Genomic DNA, 21,737 nt, shown 5'->3' with positions numbered 1-21,737 from the left:
CACCAGGGATACAGGAGTGAGCGAGCCCAGACCTCCCCTCCCTAAACTGAAGCTTACATTGTGTCCAGAAGTGAATTTATACACGTACTGAATTCGCTGTCATATGAAGTTATACGTAACTGCATGTGAATGAAGAAAGATGGAAAGATGAACGTGTCAAATACGAGGGTAAATATACCAGATGAGATTCAAGAAACCTGGCTGGTAGCTCTGACTGGAGCAAATCACTTCTATGGCCTGAGACAGGATCTCTATTTTCCCTTCTTTCTCTTCCTTGAGTCTATGAGATTTTGAAAAGTATTTACATGAGTGATACTGGAAGGAAAAAAAGCACCATTTTATTCAAACCTGGTGAGGCAGGCACTAACAATCCTACTTTCTCAATTATGCAGCTAAATTAAATGGCTGAACCAAACACATTCTGCTAGCTGGCAGCAAAATCAGGAATCAAATCTAGGTCTCCTATTCCAAGTCTTACAGCCTGTAAGACTATAAAAGTTCCCAGAACATCAATGTTTGTCATGAATATACTTCATAATGTCTAGCTGCCTCTGAAAGAGTCAAAAATCAAATTTAAACACACAAGGCATAGAGAGAATAAAATCACTTACAATACACATTCTCTAACTTAATTCTTTCCATCCAGATCGTAAAAACCACTGAGGTAAAAACACTGCCCCAAGGGACTCAGAGAACAAATGTTCTTAAGGATTGTGTCCTGAAAAATATCTAACTGAATCCCATGCCTATGTTTCTCTGAAAACAGGTCATGGTTTATAAACCTGAAATGATGCACTGAAAAGATGTATAATAAACATGTTCAATAGAAGAGTAATTCTCAGGGCTGCTAGATTTAGCGAATAAAAATACTGGATACCCAGTTAAAACTGAGTTTCAGATAAACAATGAATAATTTTTTAATATAAGTAGAATCTAAAATTCAAATTGTACAGGTGTCCTGTATTTTAGCTGGCCACACTAGTCGTTCGATATTCTGTTTTTCCCAACTGAAATTATTGGCAGATAGACAACAAAGAAAAGGTAGGTTCTATGGAGCATACTAATGAGCTCCAGGCTATCAAACCACTAATACTAATTTTATCATCGAAAGAGCACAAAGGATCCTGTGTACCACACTGTGATCCTGTGTATGATAACTGAACCTTTTGAAAGCTCTTGGATTAATAATTTGTGGCATAAAATTCTTAAATCAAGCCTTTTCATTTTACTGTCCAAACCATACCATATATTTAATAGAGAAAAAAACAAACTGCAATCTACTTATAAAAGGGAGGTTGACTAATTGCTAAAAATTCTTGGGACTTACAAAGCACCCCAAGAAGTTGTGTTTTTCAGCCATAAATCCAAAATTCCAATCATTATTCTAGCATTTGCTGCCAATGGGATTTGTGACCAGTGGCAAACAATTTTCTTCTTCTGAGTTTCAATTTCATCCTCTACATAATAGGTGAAATACTGCCTGTTCTACCTTCTTCATGAAGTGCAAGGTGCTGACTGTCTTCAGCAGAGTATAAAGTCAAGAATACCAAACTGGCCATCAGGAAACAACTCTAGTTCCAACTATAAGAATACACAGATGTGAGGCTGAACCAATCACAACTTCTCTGGAGGTCGTTTTCTCCAGAGTACAAGTCCTTCATTATAAAAATGGTCAGCTGTATGAACAGGTCATGAAGACTCCCACAACTTCTCACGTTATCAGTAGGCCAGTAGGTGGTGATTATTAGTTTGGTCAACTCCTGTCACCTCCTTTTGCCCCTCATCTCCTTTCCCATTTTCAAACAGGGGAAAGACTTCTTACTGCTTCACTCACCACACAGGGTTGATGTCTGAGACAAGTTATAAAATGCATGTGGGGCCTCCCTGGTGGTGCAGTGGTTAAGAGTCCGCCTGCCAATGCAGGGGACATGGGTTTGAGCCCTGGTCCAGGAAGATCCCACATGCCGCGGAGCAACTAAGCACGTGTGCCACAACTACTGAGCCTGAGCTCTAGAGCCTGCAAGCCACAACTACTGAGCCCATGCGCCACAACTACCAAAGCCCACGTGCCTAGAGCCTGTGCTCCGCAACGAGAGGCCACCACAATGGGAAGCCCGCACACCGCAACGAAGAGTAGCCCCCTGCTTGACGCAACTAGAGAAAAGCCCACGAGCAGCAACGAAGACCCAACACAGCCAAAAATAAATAAATAAATAAATAGATAAATAAATAAAATTTTAAAAAAAGAAAAAGAAAATGCATGTGGAAGTATTTCAAAATCTCTTCCATATTTTTAAGATGTTGCTATCTCCTAGACCCTTAGTACTCATTCCAATGGAGACGTAGGGCTGGGGTAAAGAGCAATGGCTGTTCATTTCCTCATAAAGTTCAGCCAAGAGAATCAGAGAAAGTGAGGGGGAAAGAGGTCGTGTTCCAGGTGGTATGGGTCCACAGGCCGAGTGGGTCTAATAGCATTTGGAAATAGGCTGGCTACATGCATCCTGAGCATTCAAAGTCCTTGTCCAAAGCAGATACTGCAGATTGTAAGTTATTATAAAATCCCACTAAGTTTTTCCCCTAAATAGAAGAGTTATTACATCATAACTCTCCATAAGTTACATCCTAGCCATTTGAGCAGAAAGAATGAAATGGATGCAAGTTCCACAAAGGTATTTTACCCTCTGCTCCAAGCGCTAATAACTTAGAGACTCTGCTTTCATGTATAAGCAAGTCCTTGTTAACTGTCCTGCAATCACAAGCAGAGCGGCCCTCTTGAAGTCTTTGAGTTGATTTAACTTTTACAAGGCAGTTAATGAAAAACAATAGGCCCTGGACCCTTGAAATAAGGCCATGGCCAAGGCAAATATAATAAAAATCAATGCCGAGAATTTATAATCGATGACAAGATCCTGATGTTTAACATCCCATCCAAATCATTCCTTCTCACCAAGATCTGTTTTATTATCCTCCAGTTATTTCCTTCCATATTTTATTACACAAAAAATTGCTTACCTCATAAATGAGTTGTATTATATATCTTTTTAAAATGGGTAAATTCAATTTAGTTTTGTTTTTAAACTTTTACAATATGTCTTAAAATAACTAGAGAAACCCTGGAGGGTACCAGAATCAATGCTGGGAGTTATTCCTCTCAGGTAACATGCATGTGAAAACCATCTGTGGTTTCAAACTTGTGGGTACCACAGCTGCTGCTCAGGGCTCACTAAGGAACCCTTTCCCATACTGAGCAAGTAACGAACCCAAAAGATTGATATTAATTAGACACCAGGAAATAAAGCCAAGGTAAAAACGTGTCATGAGTTTACCATAAATGTGACTTGGATTTTAAATCTCAACTCTTTTAAAACAATGAATCCTTGGGCTTCCCTGGTGGCGCAGTGGTTGAGAGTCCGCCTGCCGATGCAGGGGACACGGGTTCGTGCCCCGGTCTGGGAAGATCCCACATGCCGCGGAGCGGCTGGGCCCGTGAGCCATGGCCGCTGAGCCTGCGCATCCAGAGCCTGTGCGCTGCAACGGGAGAGGCCACAACAGTGAGAGGCCCGCGTACCAACCCCCCTCAAAAAACAACAACAACAACAACAATGAATCCAATCAGAAGTTTACTGTCTTAATATTCTACTTTACTGAAGACTCTTGCAGCTCAAACTGTCCATGCAATGCTGATTTAATATAAAAATCAGTGTCATGAGGAATAACATTTAACATATTTTATTTTCATGAGGCTTCTTTATAGCACTAACAGCACTGCATTCTTCAAGACAGTGCTTCAATGTGGGTGGAGCACTCTACAAAACTAAATGAGTTCATGCACTCAAAAGGCCAGGCCGCCAGGTTCTAGCAGCTGCTGCAGGAAAAGGCTGAGCTTGACATTTCCATTGTCAGACATTTGGGGTCTTGAGACCAGGGTCTTTAGCCTCTTCCTGAGTTAAATTCCTCATGACATTAAATCTATGAGTCTTTGCATTGCTTCCATTAACAGTGATACTGAACTTCAGTAGAAAATGGTGGGTAAGGGCCCTAGGTGGGACAGACTTAGGCTTCAACTCCAGAGCTGCTTCTAAGATAAGACCTCAGGTGCATTATTTACTCTCTCTATAAGATGGAGATAATGGCATTAACCCTCACAGGCTTCTTAAGAAAATTAAGGGAAATCATGCCTATAGAGTGATAGCACAGAGTCTGGTACACAGTATTTAATATGTGATAGTTACTGTTTTTAAGTTAATTGAACATTTTTTTTTGGCCGTGCCACATGGACTGCAAGATCTTAGTTCCTAGACTGGGGATTGAACCTGGGTCCTTGGCAGTGAAAGCAATGAGTTCTAAACACTGGGCCACCAGGGAATTCCCAAGTTAATCGAACATTAACTGGAATATATTTTCAAAAGCAACTAATTTTTTTGTAAAAATAAAAAGAATTTATTCATGGGTTTCTACAGAATAATGATGTTAGCCATTGTTTCTTTTTAAGCTCCTAGTTTAAAAGCACTAATCTCTCTATAGAAACACTTGTGCAAAAAAAAAAAATGTTTTAATGTTGGTATTTTCTCAAATTAGAATTGAAAAAACGTAGACTCCTTAGACCAATAACCACACTTACATATGACAAATTTTCTGAATAACACATAAAGATTAAGAGCTGAACATGTAGTTAAGAAAAATCACTTTCTATTACTACTCAGAACTTAATTTTAAAAAATAAGTTATAGAATTTGGGGGACGATTTTTTCAAAATATCACAGATATAATAAAACTGTTTGACAACAGATATGATATACAACTAATTATCTATAATAAAAACCAGGGCTTCCCTGGTGGCACAGTGGTTGAGGGTCCGCCTGCCGATGCAGGGGACGCGGGTTCGTGCCCCGGTCCGGGAAGACCCCACATGCCGTGGAGCAACTAAGCCCGTGAGCCATGGCCGCTGGGCCTGCACGTCCGGAGCCTGTGCTCCGCAACGGGAGAGGCCACAACAGTGAGAGGCCCGCGTACCGCAAAAAAAAAAAAAAAAACCAAACAAAAAAAACATAGCAATATTTCATAATAACCATAATTCTAAACTGGAGAATGAGTTTAATACTTGATAAAACAATGCTTCAACACTCTGCTACAAGAGATCTGGGGATTAAAGTTGATCCATTTTAGTTCCTACCCAAGGGGGCTTACTTGGGGGAATTCTGTAAGTAGGTTGATGCCTGGGTCTCAAGGAGGTTACCCTGGAACAGTAACATTTGGGGAGATTTGCAGAGTGCCTCAAACAAAACAGAGGAAAAAGTTGCAAGCCCTGAATGATCCACAAAACACAATGCATGATCGTGATTTTTAAGTCTCCTATTAAAACTTCACCCCTTTCTCTTTCTCTCCAGTGCTTTTTTCATCATTCATATGAATTAACCACTAAAACCAGAATTACAAAGAGTGTGTTAGTTTCCTGTCTAAAAAGGGATGGTTGATAATTTATATGGAAATGTGCTTTATCTGTAGGAAAAACATAAAAATAACTCACATAAAATATAATGTTAGATATTTCTCCTGCTCTTGGATCCTTATTTTACACAGTTCTAGATGCGTTGTTTGTAAAATTTGACCTAGATCCACCACTCACACTTGGAAAATACTTAAAGGAAACTATTCAATCTAAGAAGTTGATACTCTGCTCCTCTGGTGAGAATCAAGAATGCTTAGAGCTGAAAGAGATTTTTAAACTCATTTATGAATTTCTCTGCCTTGATTTCTCACCCCCTCCTACCTCCCATTTTAAAGCCAAGATTTATTAACCTGGGCCAGTCACAAAGCTTGGGACACAGTCGGGAGGTCTGGACTCCCATTCCAATTCCCTTTCCAGTACCTTACACAATCCACAAAAAGTTCTGTTTAAACCATTAATAAGAATTCATCTAAAAAATGAGAAGGACACAAAGTCTATTAAATCCCTGTTCTGTTGTTCTAATTCCCACTTACCAGAATAAGGGGATGACTCTCAAAGTTTGCAATTATAATTAAGGTACTGATGATTCTCAAGGTAAAATAAATAGTAACCTACTGAAAATCACTCTATAAAAGATAAGGAAATACGTATTAGTTCCTTTAAATTTCTTAAGAACCCTAGAAGCAAATGCTATTATTCCCATTTTACAGAGAAAGCAAATAAAGTACCTAAAGGTCATACTTTTAAGAAAGAGGTAGTTCTGGGGTTGAAGCTTAAATCTATCCTATCTGAGGCCCTTAACCACCATAAATTGAAGCAAATTTTAAAGAGTTCAGAACAGTGGCTCCCAACCAAGTAGTGGTGCCAGCTTTTGGGGGCATTTGGAAGTGTGTGTCACAATAATCAGGTGCTCCTGACATTTAGTGTCTGGTGCCCAGGGATGTTAAACATCCTGCAATATGCTGAACAGTTTCTCACAACAACAAAAAGTATCACTACCAAATGCCAAACAGCATCCCCTTTAAGAAGCAATGGTTTACTATAATGGAAAAGAATATGAAAAAGATTAATCACTTTGCTGTAAACCTGAAACTAACACAACATTGTAAATCAACTATACTTCAATTAAAAAAAAAAAGAAAAAATGCAACAGTTTAGAAGAATAAAAGATTAACCTACTATAACAGTGTATCAAATGAAACAGGGGCTATCTGGGACACCTCCAAGTGATTCCTCCAATAATCTCTACTCTGATATTACAGTGAGTAGTTCCCTTGCTTCTGGCATGGATTAGAGACAAATGCTGTCTCAAGTTATTTAATGTTCCCAAGTTTTCTCCAGCTATGAAAACATCTGAGAAGCTTACTGGGACCAAATATAAATAAAATGCAGAACTGCTTCACATGGTTTTACATTCAAATTTGACCAAGAGTTGGAAGAGAAATGTTTTGTAATTTTCCATGCATTCACAATCACATGTATGGAAAATGTTCCTTAAAGGAAAACTTACTTGCATCTGAAAGAAAACCTAATAACCAAAATCTATGCTGTAAATATGTAAACCGATTTGTTTAGCAGCTTAGAGATGGGAAAGATTGGACTAGATTGGCATGGCCCAATATGAGGTAAGAGAAGCCCTGAGAGTCCAGAGCAATTATGTTTTGAAGATCTGTAGTTTTTCTATGGAAATGCTTTAATTTTGCGTTTTCACACTAATGACAATTAAAACCAAAAAAAAAAAAAAGTAAAAGATTTATACTTTAAATTACTGGGATGACCACCTTATAATCAAATACTATCCTGCAATTTTAGCAGTCAAGTTTATATTTGTATTTACAATCACACTGCCGCCCAATGGTTCTGGGATAAAGAGAAAATAAAAGAGGTAGATTTAATATGTAAATGTGCTTTCAAGCCAAATAAAAACCAAAAGCTGGTGTATTGTGCTATAGGACTAAAAGTTTCATGATTGTTATGAGAGACCCAGTGGAAGAAATGAATCATCACAAGGCAACTGTAGCAAAGGCAAGCTGACCTTACCAGACCCCCCTGCATCCCAATCAGTGCCACATTCACTCTACAAGTATGATTTAATGAATGTTGTCAATTTGCATTTGGCTAGAGTTTTATCATTTTATTCATAATTAACTTATACATTTATTTTGGTATTACAGTTTCATAAATGCTATGATTAAATTATACCTACTCTTAAGAATTCCTCACTTAACTCACATTAAAATGAGGGAAAGTCAATACTAGGTATGGCAGATATCTGGAACTTCTGGATGCACTCACATCACTTTCTTTTGGGAATTCCCCTCCCCCTCCCCCCCCTCCACTGACATATCACACTATGGGTTACCTGCCCCAGCAAAGTAGTGAGACAACCCTATTCTTCCCGACACAATGACTGGCCCAGAGCAGGCAAATGATGCAAGCAAGGCCAAATAATTTTGAGAGGGCTGATATGGATAAGAAGGTACTTTTCAAACATGAGAAATTTAAGACCCACATAAACTTGCCAAGAAGAAACTTTTCCAGCTCACGAAGAAAGCCTACCGGAGAATAAAGCCGATGCAGCATAGGGCCAAAAGGACAGATGGAGGGATGGAGGGAGGGAGGGAGGGAGGGAGGAAAGGAAGGAAGGAAGGAAGGAAGGAAGGAAGGAAGGAAGGAAGGAAGGAAGACAGATTAGATAGACATACAGACAAAAAGAATGTTGACAAGATTATTTCACACCCAAACCAATCTCCAGGAATGTCAATCATGTGAGTTAATTATGTATGAGTTCAAGTTGAGTTTTTGTCACTTGTGACCAAAAGCTTTTTAACTGAGATACTGGGGATCAATAAGAATGTCTTTCTTGGGCTTCCCTCGTGGCGCAGTGGTTGAGAGTCCGCCTGCCGATGCAGGGGACGCGGGTTCGTGCCCCGGTCCGGGAAGATCCCACATGCTGAGGAACGGCTGGTCCTGGCCGCTGAGCCTGCGCATCCGGAGCCTGTGCTCTGCAACGGGAGAGGCCACAACAGTGACAGGCCCACATACCGCAAAAAAAAAAGAATGTCTTTCTTTAACAGGGGAACATTACTTAAATTTGAAAGACACTGAACTACATGATCTCCTCCAACTCTAAAGTTCAAAGATCCTGTGTGTGTTTTAATTATTTCATCAGCTTAAAAAATCAGGATCTGTATATGTATAGCTGATTCACTTTGCTATAAAGCAGAAACTAAGACACCACTGTAAAGCAATTATACTCCAATAAAGATGTTAAAAAGAAAAAAAAAAATCAGGATCTTTTCTTATGACCTCAGTATACTTATTCAACAGAAAGTAGAAGGATGATTTTTTTAAAATAATTATTACCAGGGATATGATATCAGGTAGGGATCTTTTCTCTCCCAAATTTAGATGTAACAAAATTATTCAGAGAAGACAATTTGCAAAAAGTTAGTCTTACTTTATAATTCAGAATCAAGAGAAAGGTCTCAAAGAACACAGAAGTTAACAATGGCACCTAAGACTTCGTAAAGCATGTTCACTACAAACTACAAATGGGGCACATGGATATATATATCTCCATATATATGGCTTTTTAAAAGCTTTTTAGAATATTCATCAGAATGATTCTTATGAACTTAACACTCAGTTTTCTTTACCTGCCTTAAATATTTAGTTGGCAATAAGTATAAATTCCTACCAGTTAGAGAAAATGAATAAAGCACTCACACCATGAAAAAAAATATGATTCAAAATAAAATGAGAATACCAAGTCGGTAAATAAGATTACAGAGCTAAATAGCAAATGAATGACTCACGTGGAAAGATTTTCTTCAATTTTTATTCTTAGGTTGTAATTCACAGGCACTTTTTTTTTTTTTTCCCACTGAGAACCTGATTTAACAGATATTTCCAAGGCCACATCAATCAGTTATAACATTGGTCAACTGAATCTACATCTGTCCAGCTAAAGTAATCTCACAGGAAGTCCTGCAAAGTCAGTAGCTAGTCTGCATTCTAAACTCAAAAATTAGTCATTTTTCAACCCTCCAATATCAATCAACTCAGTGATTTATTTAATTGCCCTGCAATCCGTACCAAAGGCTTTTATCCTAAGATGAGTTTTTATCCTACAATTAGCCCTGAGAACAAAGAAAAAAATCTAACTCAACACAACAGTTACAGGTTTAATAAATTGTTAGCTTGAAAAATATTTGGGGGACAAACTAATAAATACCAAGCACTTTTTAAAAAGCCTTTTCAAGTATGAAAGAGCTCTTTCCCAAGCATTATTAAAATGTAGCAGGAAGTTCAAGCAGTTTTAAGTTAATTCATGTTTTCAAATATAGAGGAAGGGAAGCAACTTAGTAAGACATACTCTCTGTAATCAGATAAGGGTGAAGGTACAAACTTTACCCATACAACTTGAAAGCACTTTCAAATATTTTAAAAGAAATGATATCAGAGACCAGATTCAAGTCATTTCTTTAGGTGGAACTATTCAAAAAGGAAATTTTGTTGCACAACATAATCAAAATGCTAAAAACTGCTCATCTTTAGGTACTGAAGACGATATTAAGAAAATATTGGCAATTCCAATAGATCTTCAGATCAAACTGAAAAAAAAAGCTACTGAATTGTACCACAAGCCTATTTAAGTGTTATACTAAGCAAATAGATTTATTCTGAATGACTAATTGCAATGCATTAGTTGTACCACAGTTTTAGGAATCATGATCTTGTATTGGGGGCTTTAAAAATGGAACTGAATATGAAACTTGAGAACACTAGTGATAGAAGAGCAATGAGAAACATCATTTCAGGGGCTCCTATGGATTCTTCCAGATTCAATTCTATCCAAATTCAATCCACATGAGTACTTTTAGGGCACTAAAAGGTACCTTCGAGCTGGCTATAAGGACCCTGGTTATAAGCAATACAAGGATAAAAGGACATTATTACACCAGAATTACCATAATGAAAATATTAGAAATAATATCAAAGCCAGACTGAGTCAATACCCACAGGATTTGATTATCTTCAACACTAGTGACTGCTTAACAAAATATGCTTAACAAAGCATGTCTGAAAATTGTGAGTTTATATTCCTATATGATCACAGAAACAATCATTTTTAAGATTGAATAGCAATATTTATTTTACACCTATCATCTGACTTTAAGATAATATCTTGCAAAAAAAAGTTACAGCTTTTAGAGATGAGAAAAAATAAGGAAAGAAGGAAAGAAAGATAGAAAGAAAGAAAGAAAGAAAGAAAGAAAAAGAAAGAAAAGAGAGAGAGAGAAAGAAAGAAAGAAAGAAAGAATCCCAAACTCAGGACCTGGAACATCAACTAATTCACCACAGCTTTGCAGTGTCAAATAAAAGGTCTATCATTGAAAACTACATGCTAGTGTAAAACTTCTGTTTCTGGACTTTGATCCAAGTGGCCATAAAAAGTTGTCCTCGCTTAGTATCTCCTATTTCCAGTATATGCCAAATATTCTCAAGCTTTTGTCTAGTACAAAACAAAGCAATAAAAAGTCAATCATATTACCCCTACAATTCTAAATGATCTAAAACATCCATGCACAATCACAGAGCTGATTAGTAACTAATGAAAGGTAAGTTATTCTAATAAGCTGTCAAGAATAACAACAGCTGTTAAAGTGGCATTAGCACCAGAAAGGCTTCATCTGTGAATGCACAAGCATTAAAGCCCTTAATGAACACAGCATCTCAAACTCGTAGGACTGTAAAGTTTTCTATGATAGCGAGGGTGGAGGTTTTCCATAGGTTTTAGTTACTAGTCTCAAAGTAATTTTTATGCCTATAGATTATGTTACAAATTCTTCAACTGACACTCTCAAAATTTGCTTAAACAGGTTTTGATTGCTGAAAAGCATCTATTTGTGGGCTGCAAGCTATAGCGTTTAAGGAGGTGCTTAGCTCTGTATTTGAAGATAATTATAGGAAACAATGTAATACAGCAGCAATAATTGCTTTCAAGGTCAACCAAAATTCACAGGTGTTTAAATGAGAGTTTAGTGCCAGAACCTTCCTTCTATTCAGTGACTACTATTGAGTGCAGACCATTCAGTCTGGGGAGAGAATAGAGAAGCATGCATAAATGTCAAACAACAATTAAGGTAGAAATAGTACTATCAATGAGACTGTTTACAGGCACAGATGGCCAATCTCAGTGAATTCAAATTTATTTAAAATCTTAAAACTCGTCAAATGCCTCTACAGAGCTATTCTGTTGCATGGGTTTCCTGAATCACATACAGTATTCATTTTTTACACTGTGTAACAAAAGGGAAAAAAGCAAAGTAATGTGATCTTCTTGTTAAAGCAAACAAACAAACAAACAAACAAACGACTTAGCTGTAAAGTTAAGGTGTCTGTAAGAAGATTTGACCACAACCATGTGAATCACAACGTGTTCAGCGGGTTGGCCTTTTTATAATCAACTAGTGCCCAATCTCTGATTCTTATTTTAAGTTTCCAGTTAATGCCATCAAATATAAGCCCAAACTGGAATACTGTTTCTTGAAAAACCTCTGGCTACGCATAAGACTTAGATTATATTCTTCACACTGACAACTTTCAGCGCCTTGTAACTCCTAAAATTGAGGGCCTGCCCTACTCTTGAATATCTTACACTTTCATTTTCCGGCTTACACTCAACATAAACTCTTCTCTCAAGATTATATACACACACACATATATCACAGAAAGGGTTCAGCCTCTTGTCAACATCAACTGTAATATAAAAACCCTAAATGAAGAAAAAAGCTTTTAATAGAGTCTCAGATGGTCTAAATTTTACACTAAGCAGTGTACTTTTGAGAATTGGGATTTTAATCCTATGCTACTTGGGAAAAAAAGTAATGTGAAAAGAAATGTAACTTAACTCATTCAATTTATTTTCCAAAAAAAAGTAACTCAAAGTTTTGGCAGGCTCTCAAAGTGAAGTGTTTTTACGTATGAGTTAAAACCTACCGCCAAACAATCCCAAGTTTATGTCTTTAAGTGGGGGGGAGACAAAGGACATTTACGCTGATTTTAAAATAAGTAATTTTGTTCTTTCTTAATAATCTGCCTGAAGAACATCTCTAAAGAACATCCCCCTACACATTTAAAATATCAGCCCAGTTCTCCTGCCCATTCCCCATTCTACGCGCTATAGTTCATTAAGGGCGGAAGAGTGGAAGTGTGCAAGGGTGAAAGCAAACCGGGGACAGATGGCCTCGGAGGAGGTGACCTCTAAAAACTGTTGGCTCCCAGCAATCGATAATTCCAGACCTAGATGGTCTTAGTGCCTCACCCCCAACTCGCAGAACAGTCCTCTTCGAAAAGAAACCACTTTCCATTCAGGGTTTATCCTCTGGTTGCTCCAGATTTAGGATTTTGATAGAAGGCGAAAACGGCGAACAGGATTTTAAAAGGAGGGCGGAGTAATTAAACAGAAGAGAAGATTTGCGCCGAAGCCACCGCCTCTATTAAAAACCTCCGAAAGTGATCAAATCGACACCAACTCTGACCGTTCGTTAGAAGACGCGGAGTTAAAAAGAGCCCCATCTAAGACCTCAAAGTATTACATCCACAGGAAAGTAAAGGAAGACAAAAATCTCATAAAGTCCATTTTCAGTGAAGAGTCGCCCCGCCGGTGTGACCCGGGTGCCACCCCCCAGCACCCGGCCCCCACCGCGCCCCCGGGGAGAGTGGGAAAGACGGGGAGATGCTGAAGGAAGTACCTTGTTTTGTCCCCAAAAGGCAACATAGCAAACGTGGTGAGTTGGAGGTGCAGATCAGGCGGCCTCGACGGACCCTGGACTCCAGGAGGCGCCGGGGGGCGACGACGTGCCCAGGTGAGGACGGTGACTCGAAGCCGGCTCCCCTACCACCCCCGCGGTCGCGCCACCGCCCGCCGCCGCCCGTTCGCCCCGCGCTGTCCCGCCCCCTGGCTGGGAGCGCCCGGCCGAGTGGCAGCGGCGCGCCGGCGAGTGGGAGCCCAGCGCCCAGCCCCGGTCGGCCCTTTCACCATCACCGCCCCGCGTGCGTCTCCCTCCCGGCAAGGCGGCCAGCGTCAGCTGCCCGAAGGCCGCCGCCGGGAGCCGGCGACGGCGAGGTTCGGGCCCCTTCTCCAAAGGGGTGCGTCTGGGAGTAAGCCCGAGGCCGAGCGCAGCAGCCTTGCCCGCGCCCCAGCTTCGCACCAACTCCTCCGGCTTCGGGGCACCCGCCCGCCACGCACTCTTCGTTCCACCCTCCTAGCCCCTCGGTTTCAGCCTCAATTCCTCTCCAAGTCTCCCGCGAGCGTTTCCCACGCGCGCCCCGACTGCTCGCTGCGCAGCCGCCTCCCAAAGGACAGGATCCCGCCTCCCAAAGGACAGGCTCCCTCCTCCCCGCTCTCCGCAGCAGCCTCCCCAGCGCTTGGCTCCGGACCAGGAAGAACTGGCCTCTGGGGTCGCCTCGGGCCGCGGGACCTGTCACCCGCCGGGGTCCGCTCTCCGCCGCGCCTCCCCACCGCCCTTTGTGTGCACGCCACGAACCCCTCCGCGGAGCCCGTTCGGCGGCGGCGCCGCCTTGCGCGCAAAAGCGAAGGAAAAGGGGAGCGCGGGACAACCAGGGGACTGGAAGGGGGCAAAAGGCGACAGCACTCACTTTGGGAAGGTTCCGGCATGTTGCTGCCTTTGGGCTTCTTCGTGGTCTCGCCCCTACCCTGGCTTCCCCGCCCCGCCAGGGCCGGGGCGAAGAGGGACGGGGGAGGAGCGGAGCCACAGGGAACGCGTTGGAAACGGTGCTTCCGGAGCTGCAGGGAAGGGGCTTAAAAACTGTTTTGGTTTCGCTAAGGAGATTTAGGGGAACCAGGAGGCTAGAGAAGGGCTAGAGGAAGGCCCGTGAGCGCAGATATATGAAAATAATCTCGCTCCCAGGGAATACCAGGGCTGCCAGCTTGTGTATATGTGTGTGTATGTGTGTGTGTGTGTGTGTGTATGGGGGGGGGTCGGCACGTTCAGTTTTGTATTTGAACTTTGTGAGCAAGTTGGATCGAATCCGACGGTTTTTCGACTGTACTCGCCTTAAAGTCGAGGTCTCTACACCGTAACAGGATCATGGCCCTACTTCAAAAGCAAAGGGCCTGAGAGTGGAGACGGTTTAATGGCTAACGAAGGGGAAAATTCAATAGGGGAGAGAGATCAGCCCCAGGTCACGCTCCATGCCCCGGCAGGGTCTTCCGTGGGTCCTCTTCTTACCTGGTGCCTTTCCTGACAAAGTAAGAGAAGGTAAAGTCCCAGTGATCGTCCAGCCACGCTTCGACCGAGTCCTGGTCCCACTGCTGCTGCGGCCGCGCGGAGTTGGGGCCGCTCCGCTCCATGATCGGCGCGGCGCGTCTCTGCGGCTTGCTGGTGCTGATTTTACACCCCAGCTGGGGTCCCTCCCTTGGAGGAGCTGGACTCTGCCTCGAGACCCTCCCCGTTCGCCCTGCTCCAGTTCGGCCGGCTTTCGGCGAAGTTGCTCACCCTCCTGCCGCGCCCCGCCTCTCCCGGTCCTCACCGCTCCCAGGTGTAGCAGGGTGCAGCAGCCCCGCGCTTTCCCTTGGGTCTGTCTGAGACTGGCTCTCGCAGTCTCTCGAGTCCCAAGATTCCGAGGCGGCCGCGGCGGCGACTGGCGAGCTCTCCGGAAGCCTAGTGGCCAGGACTAGAAAGATGCCAAGGCGGCCGCTGGGGTGCGCTGTGTGCCGAGCCAGCTCCAGAGGAGCGCGCAAAGGTGACTCTGGATGTGTTCGCTGGGCGTCCCACTCTAGGAAAGGGAAGGTAGCGCTGTGGAGAACCATCCCAAGCCCAGAGAGCGGTAGCTGGGGTTATTTTCGCCCGAAAATGAGAGATGGTGGTAGCCCGGGCACTTTTCCTCAGGCCTGGGAGAACAATGACTGTCCCGCCTCGCTTTCCACCAGCCCTGCGCATGGGTCTGGGAGGAGCGGGGACGCACCTTCCTCGGAGCTCAGCCAGCGTAGTGGCTCCAAGCGCCCCAGCCAAGGACCACTACTGGGTAAGGAGAGTTGGGGCGTGTGTCACCGCAACAGATTTGCGGGTCCTGGTGGGTACTTCCAACAAAACCATTCCCGTGATTTAATGTTAATAATAACAACAATAATAATTATAAATTAAGTGCCTTCTCATCAAAGGCTTAATTTGCATTAAGCCCCTTTTCCTGACTGGAAAAAGAAAAAGGTAGATTGAAATACAATAATCACGATGGTTTGTGTATGAAGTCAGAAAACAAGGGCGTCTCCGTACAATTAGGTTAACTTGAGAGTACAGGCACTACCCAGGTACGAGAACAGCCAGTTAGCCCAATTTTAAGTGAATTCATCATTTATACTGAACTGGAATTAATACACACACACCACGAAAAAATCTGTTTAAAAGGGCTCAGCCTTACTATCCTGTTTTGTCCAATCCCTATCGTGCTTTACAAAAAAGAATTGGTGTCTTCCTTTGCTTTATCCTCATCCCCATCTCCGTGCAGTTTTAGTATGGTATTTTGCCATGATCTAATTTTTTTGGCAAAATTAAACTGGAGCTGTGTTTCACAACGTGCGAATGACACCGTTAGCAGTGATATACCAAAAGTGATTTAGCCGACATACTTTTAACAAACTCCTTTCAAAATATTCTTGGCAAGAATGTAAGACATTACTCACCACATAGAAACACATCATTAAACAGATAATATGAGGACTTTAAAAAATGTCTTCCAATCCCCCAATGCAATGGTTTATACTTCCTGCATTAAATAATTGTCCTTTTGTAACTTGTTTCTTTGAAACTTCATTGTTGTATGCAAGTAGCCACAAACCATTAAAAACCAAGCAAAGAAGTAGAGAATGAAGTAATGCATAATAAATTATATCAGATTTTTAAATGAGAGTTCTCTTCTAATTTGTTACTATGATAGTGATTACAGTGCTCATGAACAAAAGTGCTCAGTTTTTCCTTGTGGAAAGCCATGCGTTTCTCCTCTCAAGAGGTCAATTATAATTTAAAACTCTACATCCTACTAAAGATGGAGTGGATTTTTGGCTTTAATTGCTTGCCTTGGCTGGCTACCATGATTAAATAAACAGGCATTATCCAAATGTCCATTTTCTCTCCTAACTTCTAAGGGTTAAATTATCAGAAACCAGGAAGGCTTCCGAAAAGTTTGTGCAAGACAAACAATCTGTGGACTATCCCATCATGAGTCTCATTTCTTTGTGGTGTAGATGTTGGGTTGAGGGTTACTGTGAAGGCCTGTTAACCTGAGTGAGTATATCTCAAGGGATGGGGGATGAGGCATTTCAAAATGTTCTAGTCTCTAGAAAACTCAGATAAAAGAATACCTCTTGTGACTTTAAAGTACTTTAAGTTAAGCATATTTTGAACTGGCCTCACCCTGGCCTTTTGTTCTCCAGCTCCATTTATTCTTTATCCCAATTTGCCCCATTATTTTATGTATGTTCTAACTTTTTGGTATGGATTGCTCTAACCATCTCAAATCTTGTTTTAGAATAAGTTGAAGAATGAGTAAATAATAAACATTACCAGGAAATAACTTGGAAAATGATGTGAATGCTACTTACAACAAACAAACATGCAATGACTTAACAGAAAGCTCTCCAATGTATTCCCATTGAATAAAACCCAGACTCTCTAACATGGCTTACAAGGTTCTGCATGATTTTTACTGACCTCTACTGCTAAAGGTTTTATTCAAACAACTAGAAAAAACAAACAAAACCATGGATGACCAAATTCCTTTTCCAAAAAAGAGAACACGAATTATAAAAGTCATGACATCTTTCCTGCCTTTTTTTTCTTTTCAAATACCACATAATATCTCTGTTTCCTTGCAGCAAACCTATATGTTCCAGGCTTGAAAAAACTGAGTAAATACATTTGCACATATAATGGGATCTAGGTTTCTCATTGTTGAATGGGAAGCCTAGAAGGTACATTGTGGTGTTGAAATGGAATTGGAGGTTAAAAATTAAATGTGTGTGTGTGTGTGTGTGCATGTGTCATGTGGGGAAATCCCACATGACAAGGAAATGCAGGCAGCTTTTAAGAGCTGTGGGCAGCCTCCAGCTGACTGCCTACAAGGAGCTCTATCCAGAAAGAAAAATGAATTCCTCACTCTTATAACGACAAGGAACTGAATGCCACCAACAACTGGAGTGAGTGCAGAAGCAGATATTTCCCCAGTCAAGCTTCAGATGAGACCATGATCCCAGCCAATAAATTGATTGCAACCTTGTGAGATGCTAAGCAGAAGACATCTTCATAATTGACATCTTAATAACACTGAGTCCTAGAATCTATTAACATAGTATATTTATCCATTTATTCTGATCTTTTAAATTTCTCCCAGCAATGTCTTATAGTTTTTAATGTACATGTCTTGCACATATTTTAATAAACTTATCTCAGTATATATTCCACTGTCACTGAGTGATACTAGAAGCAATGACATTCATGAGACAATGAGTACACTTAGTCCCAGATTTTGGTTTCTAAATACCACTCTTCACTTTAAAAGAAACCAGGAGTCTTTGGAGAAAAGATTCCAGGTTTGTGACAGGGAAAGTACAAAATATGCCTGGAAAATCTTGTTTTGACAGAAAATAAGAAAGACTTAAAAATGATACCAACATATCAGAACAGAGGACATATATGAAAGGGGCTTCCAATGTACAAGTCTGAAGCAATTGGAATATCAAAATATATACTGATAGCAGCAAATTTTAAACCATTGACTAAAATAAGAAACTGTGATTCCATACTGATATAAATAAATAACTAGATAAGCAAATAGATAGAAGAGAAAGGAATGTTCCTTACAGTAGAATGCCAACTGATAAATATAAAATGAATCAAGTAATTAGAAAATTATTAATAGTTGCTAAAACTAATTAATGAGACTGTGATGATGGGTGGGATATCTACATAGCTTAAAGTATCTCCTCATATAAGAATCGATATTGTCAAAATGACTATACTACCCAAAGCAATCTACAGATTCAATGCAATCCCTATCAAATTACCAATAGCATTTTTCGCAGAATTAGAACAAAAATTTTTACAATTTCTATGGAAACACAAAAGACCCCAAAAAGCCAAAGCAATCTTGAGAAAGAAAAATGGAGCTGGAGGAATCAGACTCCCTGACTTCAGACTATACTACAAAGCTACAGTAATCAAAACAGTATGGTACTGGCACAAAAACAGAAATATAGATCAGTGGAACAGGATAGAAAGTCCAGCAATAAACCCACACACCCATGGTCACTTAATCTATGACAAAGGAGGCAAGAATATACAATGGAGAAAAGATAGTCACTTCAAAAAGTGGTGCTGGGAATACTGGACAGCTACATGTAAAAGAATGAAAGTAGGACACTCCCTAACACCATACACAAAAATAAACTCAAAGTGGATTAAAGATCTAAATGTGAGGCCAGATACTATAAAACTCTTAGAGAAAAACATAGGCAGAACACTCTTTGACATAAATTGCAGCAAGATCTTTTTTGATCCACCTTCTAGGCTACTGAAAATGAAAACAAAAATAAACAAATGGGACCTAATGAAACTTAAAAGCTTTTGAACAGCAAAGGAAACCATAAACAAAACAAAAAGATAGCCCACAGAGGGGGAGAAAATATTTGCAAACGAAGTGACTGACAAGGGATTAATCTCCAAAATATACAAACAGCTCATGCAGCTCAATATCACAAAAACAAACAACCCAATCCAAAAATGGGTGGAAGATCTAAATAGACATTTCTCCAAAGAAGACATACAGATGGCTAACAAACACATGAAAAGATGCTCAATGTCACTAATCATTAGAGAAATGAAAATCAAAACTACAATGAGGTATCACTTCACACCAGTCAGAATGGCCATCATCAAAAAGTCTACACACAAATGCTGGAGAGGGTGTGGAGAAAAGGGAACCCTCCTACACTGTTGGTGGGGATGTAAATTGGTACAACCATTATGGAGAACAGTATGGAGGTTACTTAAAAAACTAAAAACAAAGCTACCATATGATCCAGCAATCCCACTCCTGGGCATATATCTGGAGAAAACCATAATTTGAAAAGATACATGCACCCCAGTGTTCAATGCAGCACTATTTACAATAGCCAGGACATGGATGCAACCTAAATGCCCATCAACAGAGGGCATTAGATGTGGATATAGATGTGGTACGTATATACAATGGAATATAACTCAGCCACAAAAAAGAACAAAATAATGTCATTTGCAGCAACATGGATGGACCTAGAGATTGTCATACTGAGTGAAGTAAGTCAGACTTCTAGAGAAAGACAAATATCATATGATATCACTTATATGTGGAATCTAAAAAAAACCCAGTACAAATGAACTTATCTACAAAACAGAAATAGAGTCACAGATGTATAAAACAAACTTATGGTTACCGGGGGTAAGGCAGGGAGGGATAAATTGGGAGATTGGGATTGACATATACACACTACTATATATAAAATAGATAAGTAATAAGGACCTACTGTATAGCATAGGGAACTCTGCTTAATACTCGGTAATGACCTATATGGGAAAAGAATCTTAAAAAGAGTGGATATATGTAAATGTATAACCGATTCACTTTGCTGTACAGCAGAAACTAACACAACATTGTAAATCAATTACACTCCAATAAAAAATAAAAAATAAGTAAAATAAAATAAAATGAAAGTATCTCCTCATAGGTTTCTTATTACTTACCGTAGGAAAATAGTATCTTTACAACAAAGAGACCTTGTGGATGCCTCTCTAACCAAGTGATTCGATTTTTTATCACTTATACTGGGACAAACCAATAGTGTACACCTTTTAATAGAATATCCTGAGAAGGACACAACGTTACTTCTGTGTCATTACTGCCAAAATCATGAATCTAATCACGTGGATGAGATTGAGGGATTTACATAAAACACACCTAGATTGAGAAATTCTACAAAATAACTGGCCTGTATGCTTCAAAGATTTCAAGGTCAAGAAAGACAAAGACTGAGGAGCTCTTCATTATTTATTGCTATGCAATGATATTACTACAACATTAGTGGCTTAAAGCGACACACGTTCGTTACCTCTGTTTCTGTGAATTAGGAGTCTAGGTTGGTTAAGCTGGATCCTCTGCTCAGAGGTGTCTCACAAGGCAGTCGGGGTGTCAGCCAGAGCTTCAGTCTCATCTGAGGCTCAAGTGGAGAAGGATCCTCAGCTAAGATCACTCAGGCTGTTGGCAGAATTCAATTTCTTGTGATTGTAGAACTGAGAAATTCTTTTTCTTGCTGGGTTCTGGCTGAAGACCTTTACAGGTTATTGGTTGGAGGCCAATCTCTGCTTCTCAAAGCCACTGTCAGTGCCTTGCCACACGGATTTTCCCAACATGGCCAGTTGCTTCCTCAAAGCCAGCAAGGGAGGCAGCCTCCATCAAGATGGGCAGTATAAGCTTATAATAATGTAATCAAACAGTCACATACCCATAATCACATAAATACATACATACCTTTGCCATATTCTATTTGTTGGAAATGTGGACCAAAAAAAAGTTCCCTGCCATTTCAGTAAACAATGAATGTTGCCTGCCATCAAGCCATCAGCCACTGCAGCTGCCTCAACAGTGTGCCCAGAGGGGAATACAGGATGGAGAAAAGCAGGATACTGGCCCTAGATATTGATAGTTAAGATGCATAACAAAGGAACAATTTCTGTGAGCCCAGACTCTTGCATCTTCCCATAAATAGAAAAGCACGAAAAATCATTAAGATGAAATGTCTGGGTTTTGTCTGTTTTTTGTTGTTGTTGTTTCTGTGTGTGTATGTGATTAGTTAGCAGTAGTCTTTTGATGTTCGACTACATGGTTTTTTTGCTGTTGTTGTTTTGTTTTGTTTTCCAGCAGAAACTCTTCTATGTCCTAGTTCCTCCTTTGCGTCTATGGAATAGTTCCTCAGAGCTGTTTGAGAGGGCATATCCTGGGATATAGTCCTCAGTAAGGCCACCAAATAAAACATAACTCTCAACTTCCATGTTGTACATTTTTTTCAGTTGAAAGAAACAAGTCAAGGTTTTGCCCTCACATAAGGGAGGGGATCATACCAGGGTGTAAACAGCAGGATGAGGGGGTCATGGAGGTCCCCTCAGGAATCCAACTAGAATAATATTGTATAATAAAGCACAGTGATTGGGACATAGCATGTGTTCAGTAG

At 40.6% G+C, this 21,737-nt stretch overlaps 1 protein-coding gene across 2 annotated transcripts in view; it reads right to left on the bottom strand.

Annotated features, from left to right (window-relative positions):
- Positions 1-14,831, bottom strand: part of PDE5A (phosphodiesterase 5A) — a gene marked incomplete at both ends in the record, with an annotated part of 133,999 nt that extends 119,168 nt beyond the window's left edge. The window contains one exon of one of the 2 annotated variants that reach the window (XM_079704984.1): positions 14,710-14,831. In XM_079704984.1, the coding sequence (XP_079561110.1) occupies positions 14,710-14,831 (122 nt within the window). Of the gene's footprint in view, positions 1-13,209; positions 13,236-14,709 lie in introns of those variants that run through there. The other variant, XM_079704985.1, reaches the window with a different exon arrangement.
- Between the last annotated feature and the right edge of the window lie 6,906 nt (positions 14,832-21,737).

The sequence above is a fragment of the Hyperoodon ampullatus genome (genome assembly GCF_949752795.1).
Source record: "Hyperoodon ampullatus genome assembly, chromosome: 1".
Lineage (NCBI taxonomy): Eukaryota > Metazoa > Chordata > Mammalia > Artiodactyla > Ziphiidae > Hyperoodon > Hyperoodon ampullatus.
The sequence above is the reverse complement of the archived record's forward strand: the minus strand, read 5'-3'. Positions and strand labels throughout refer to the sequence as shown.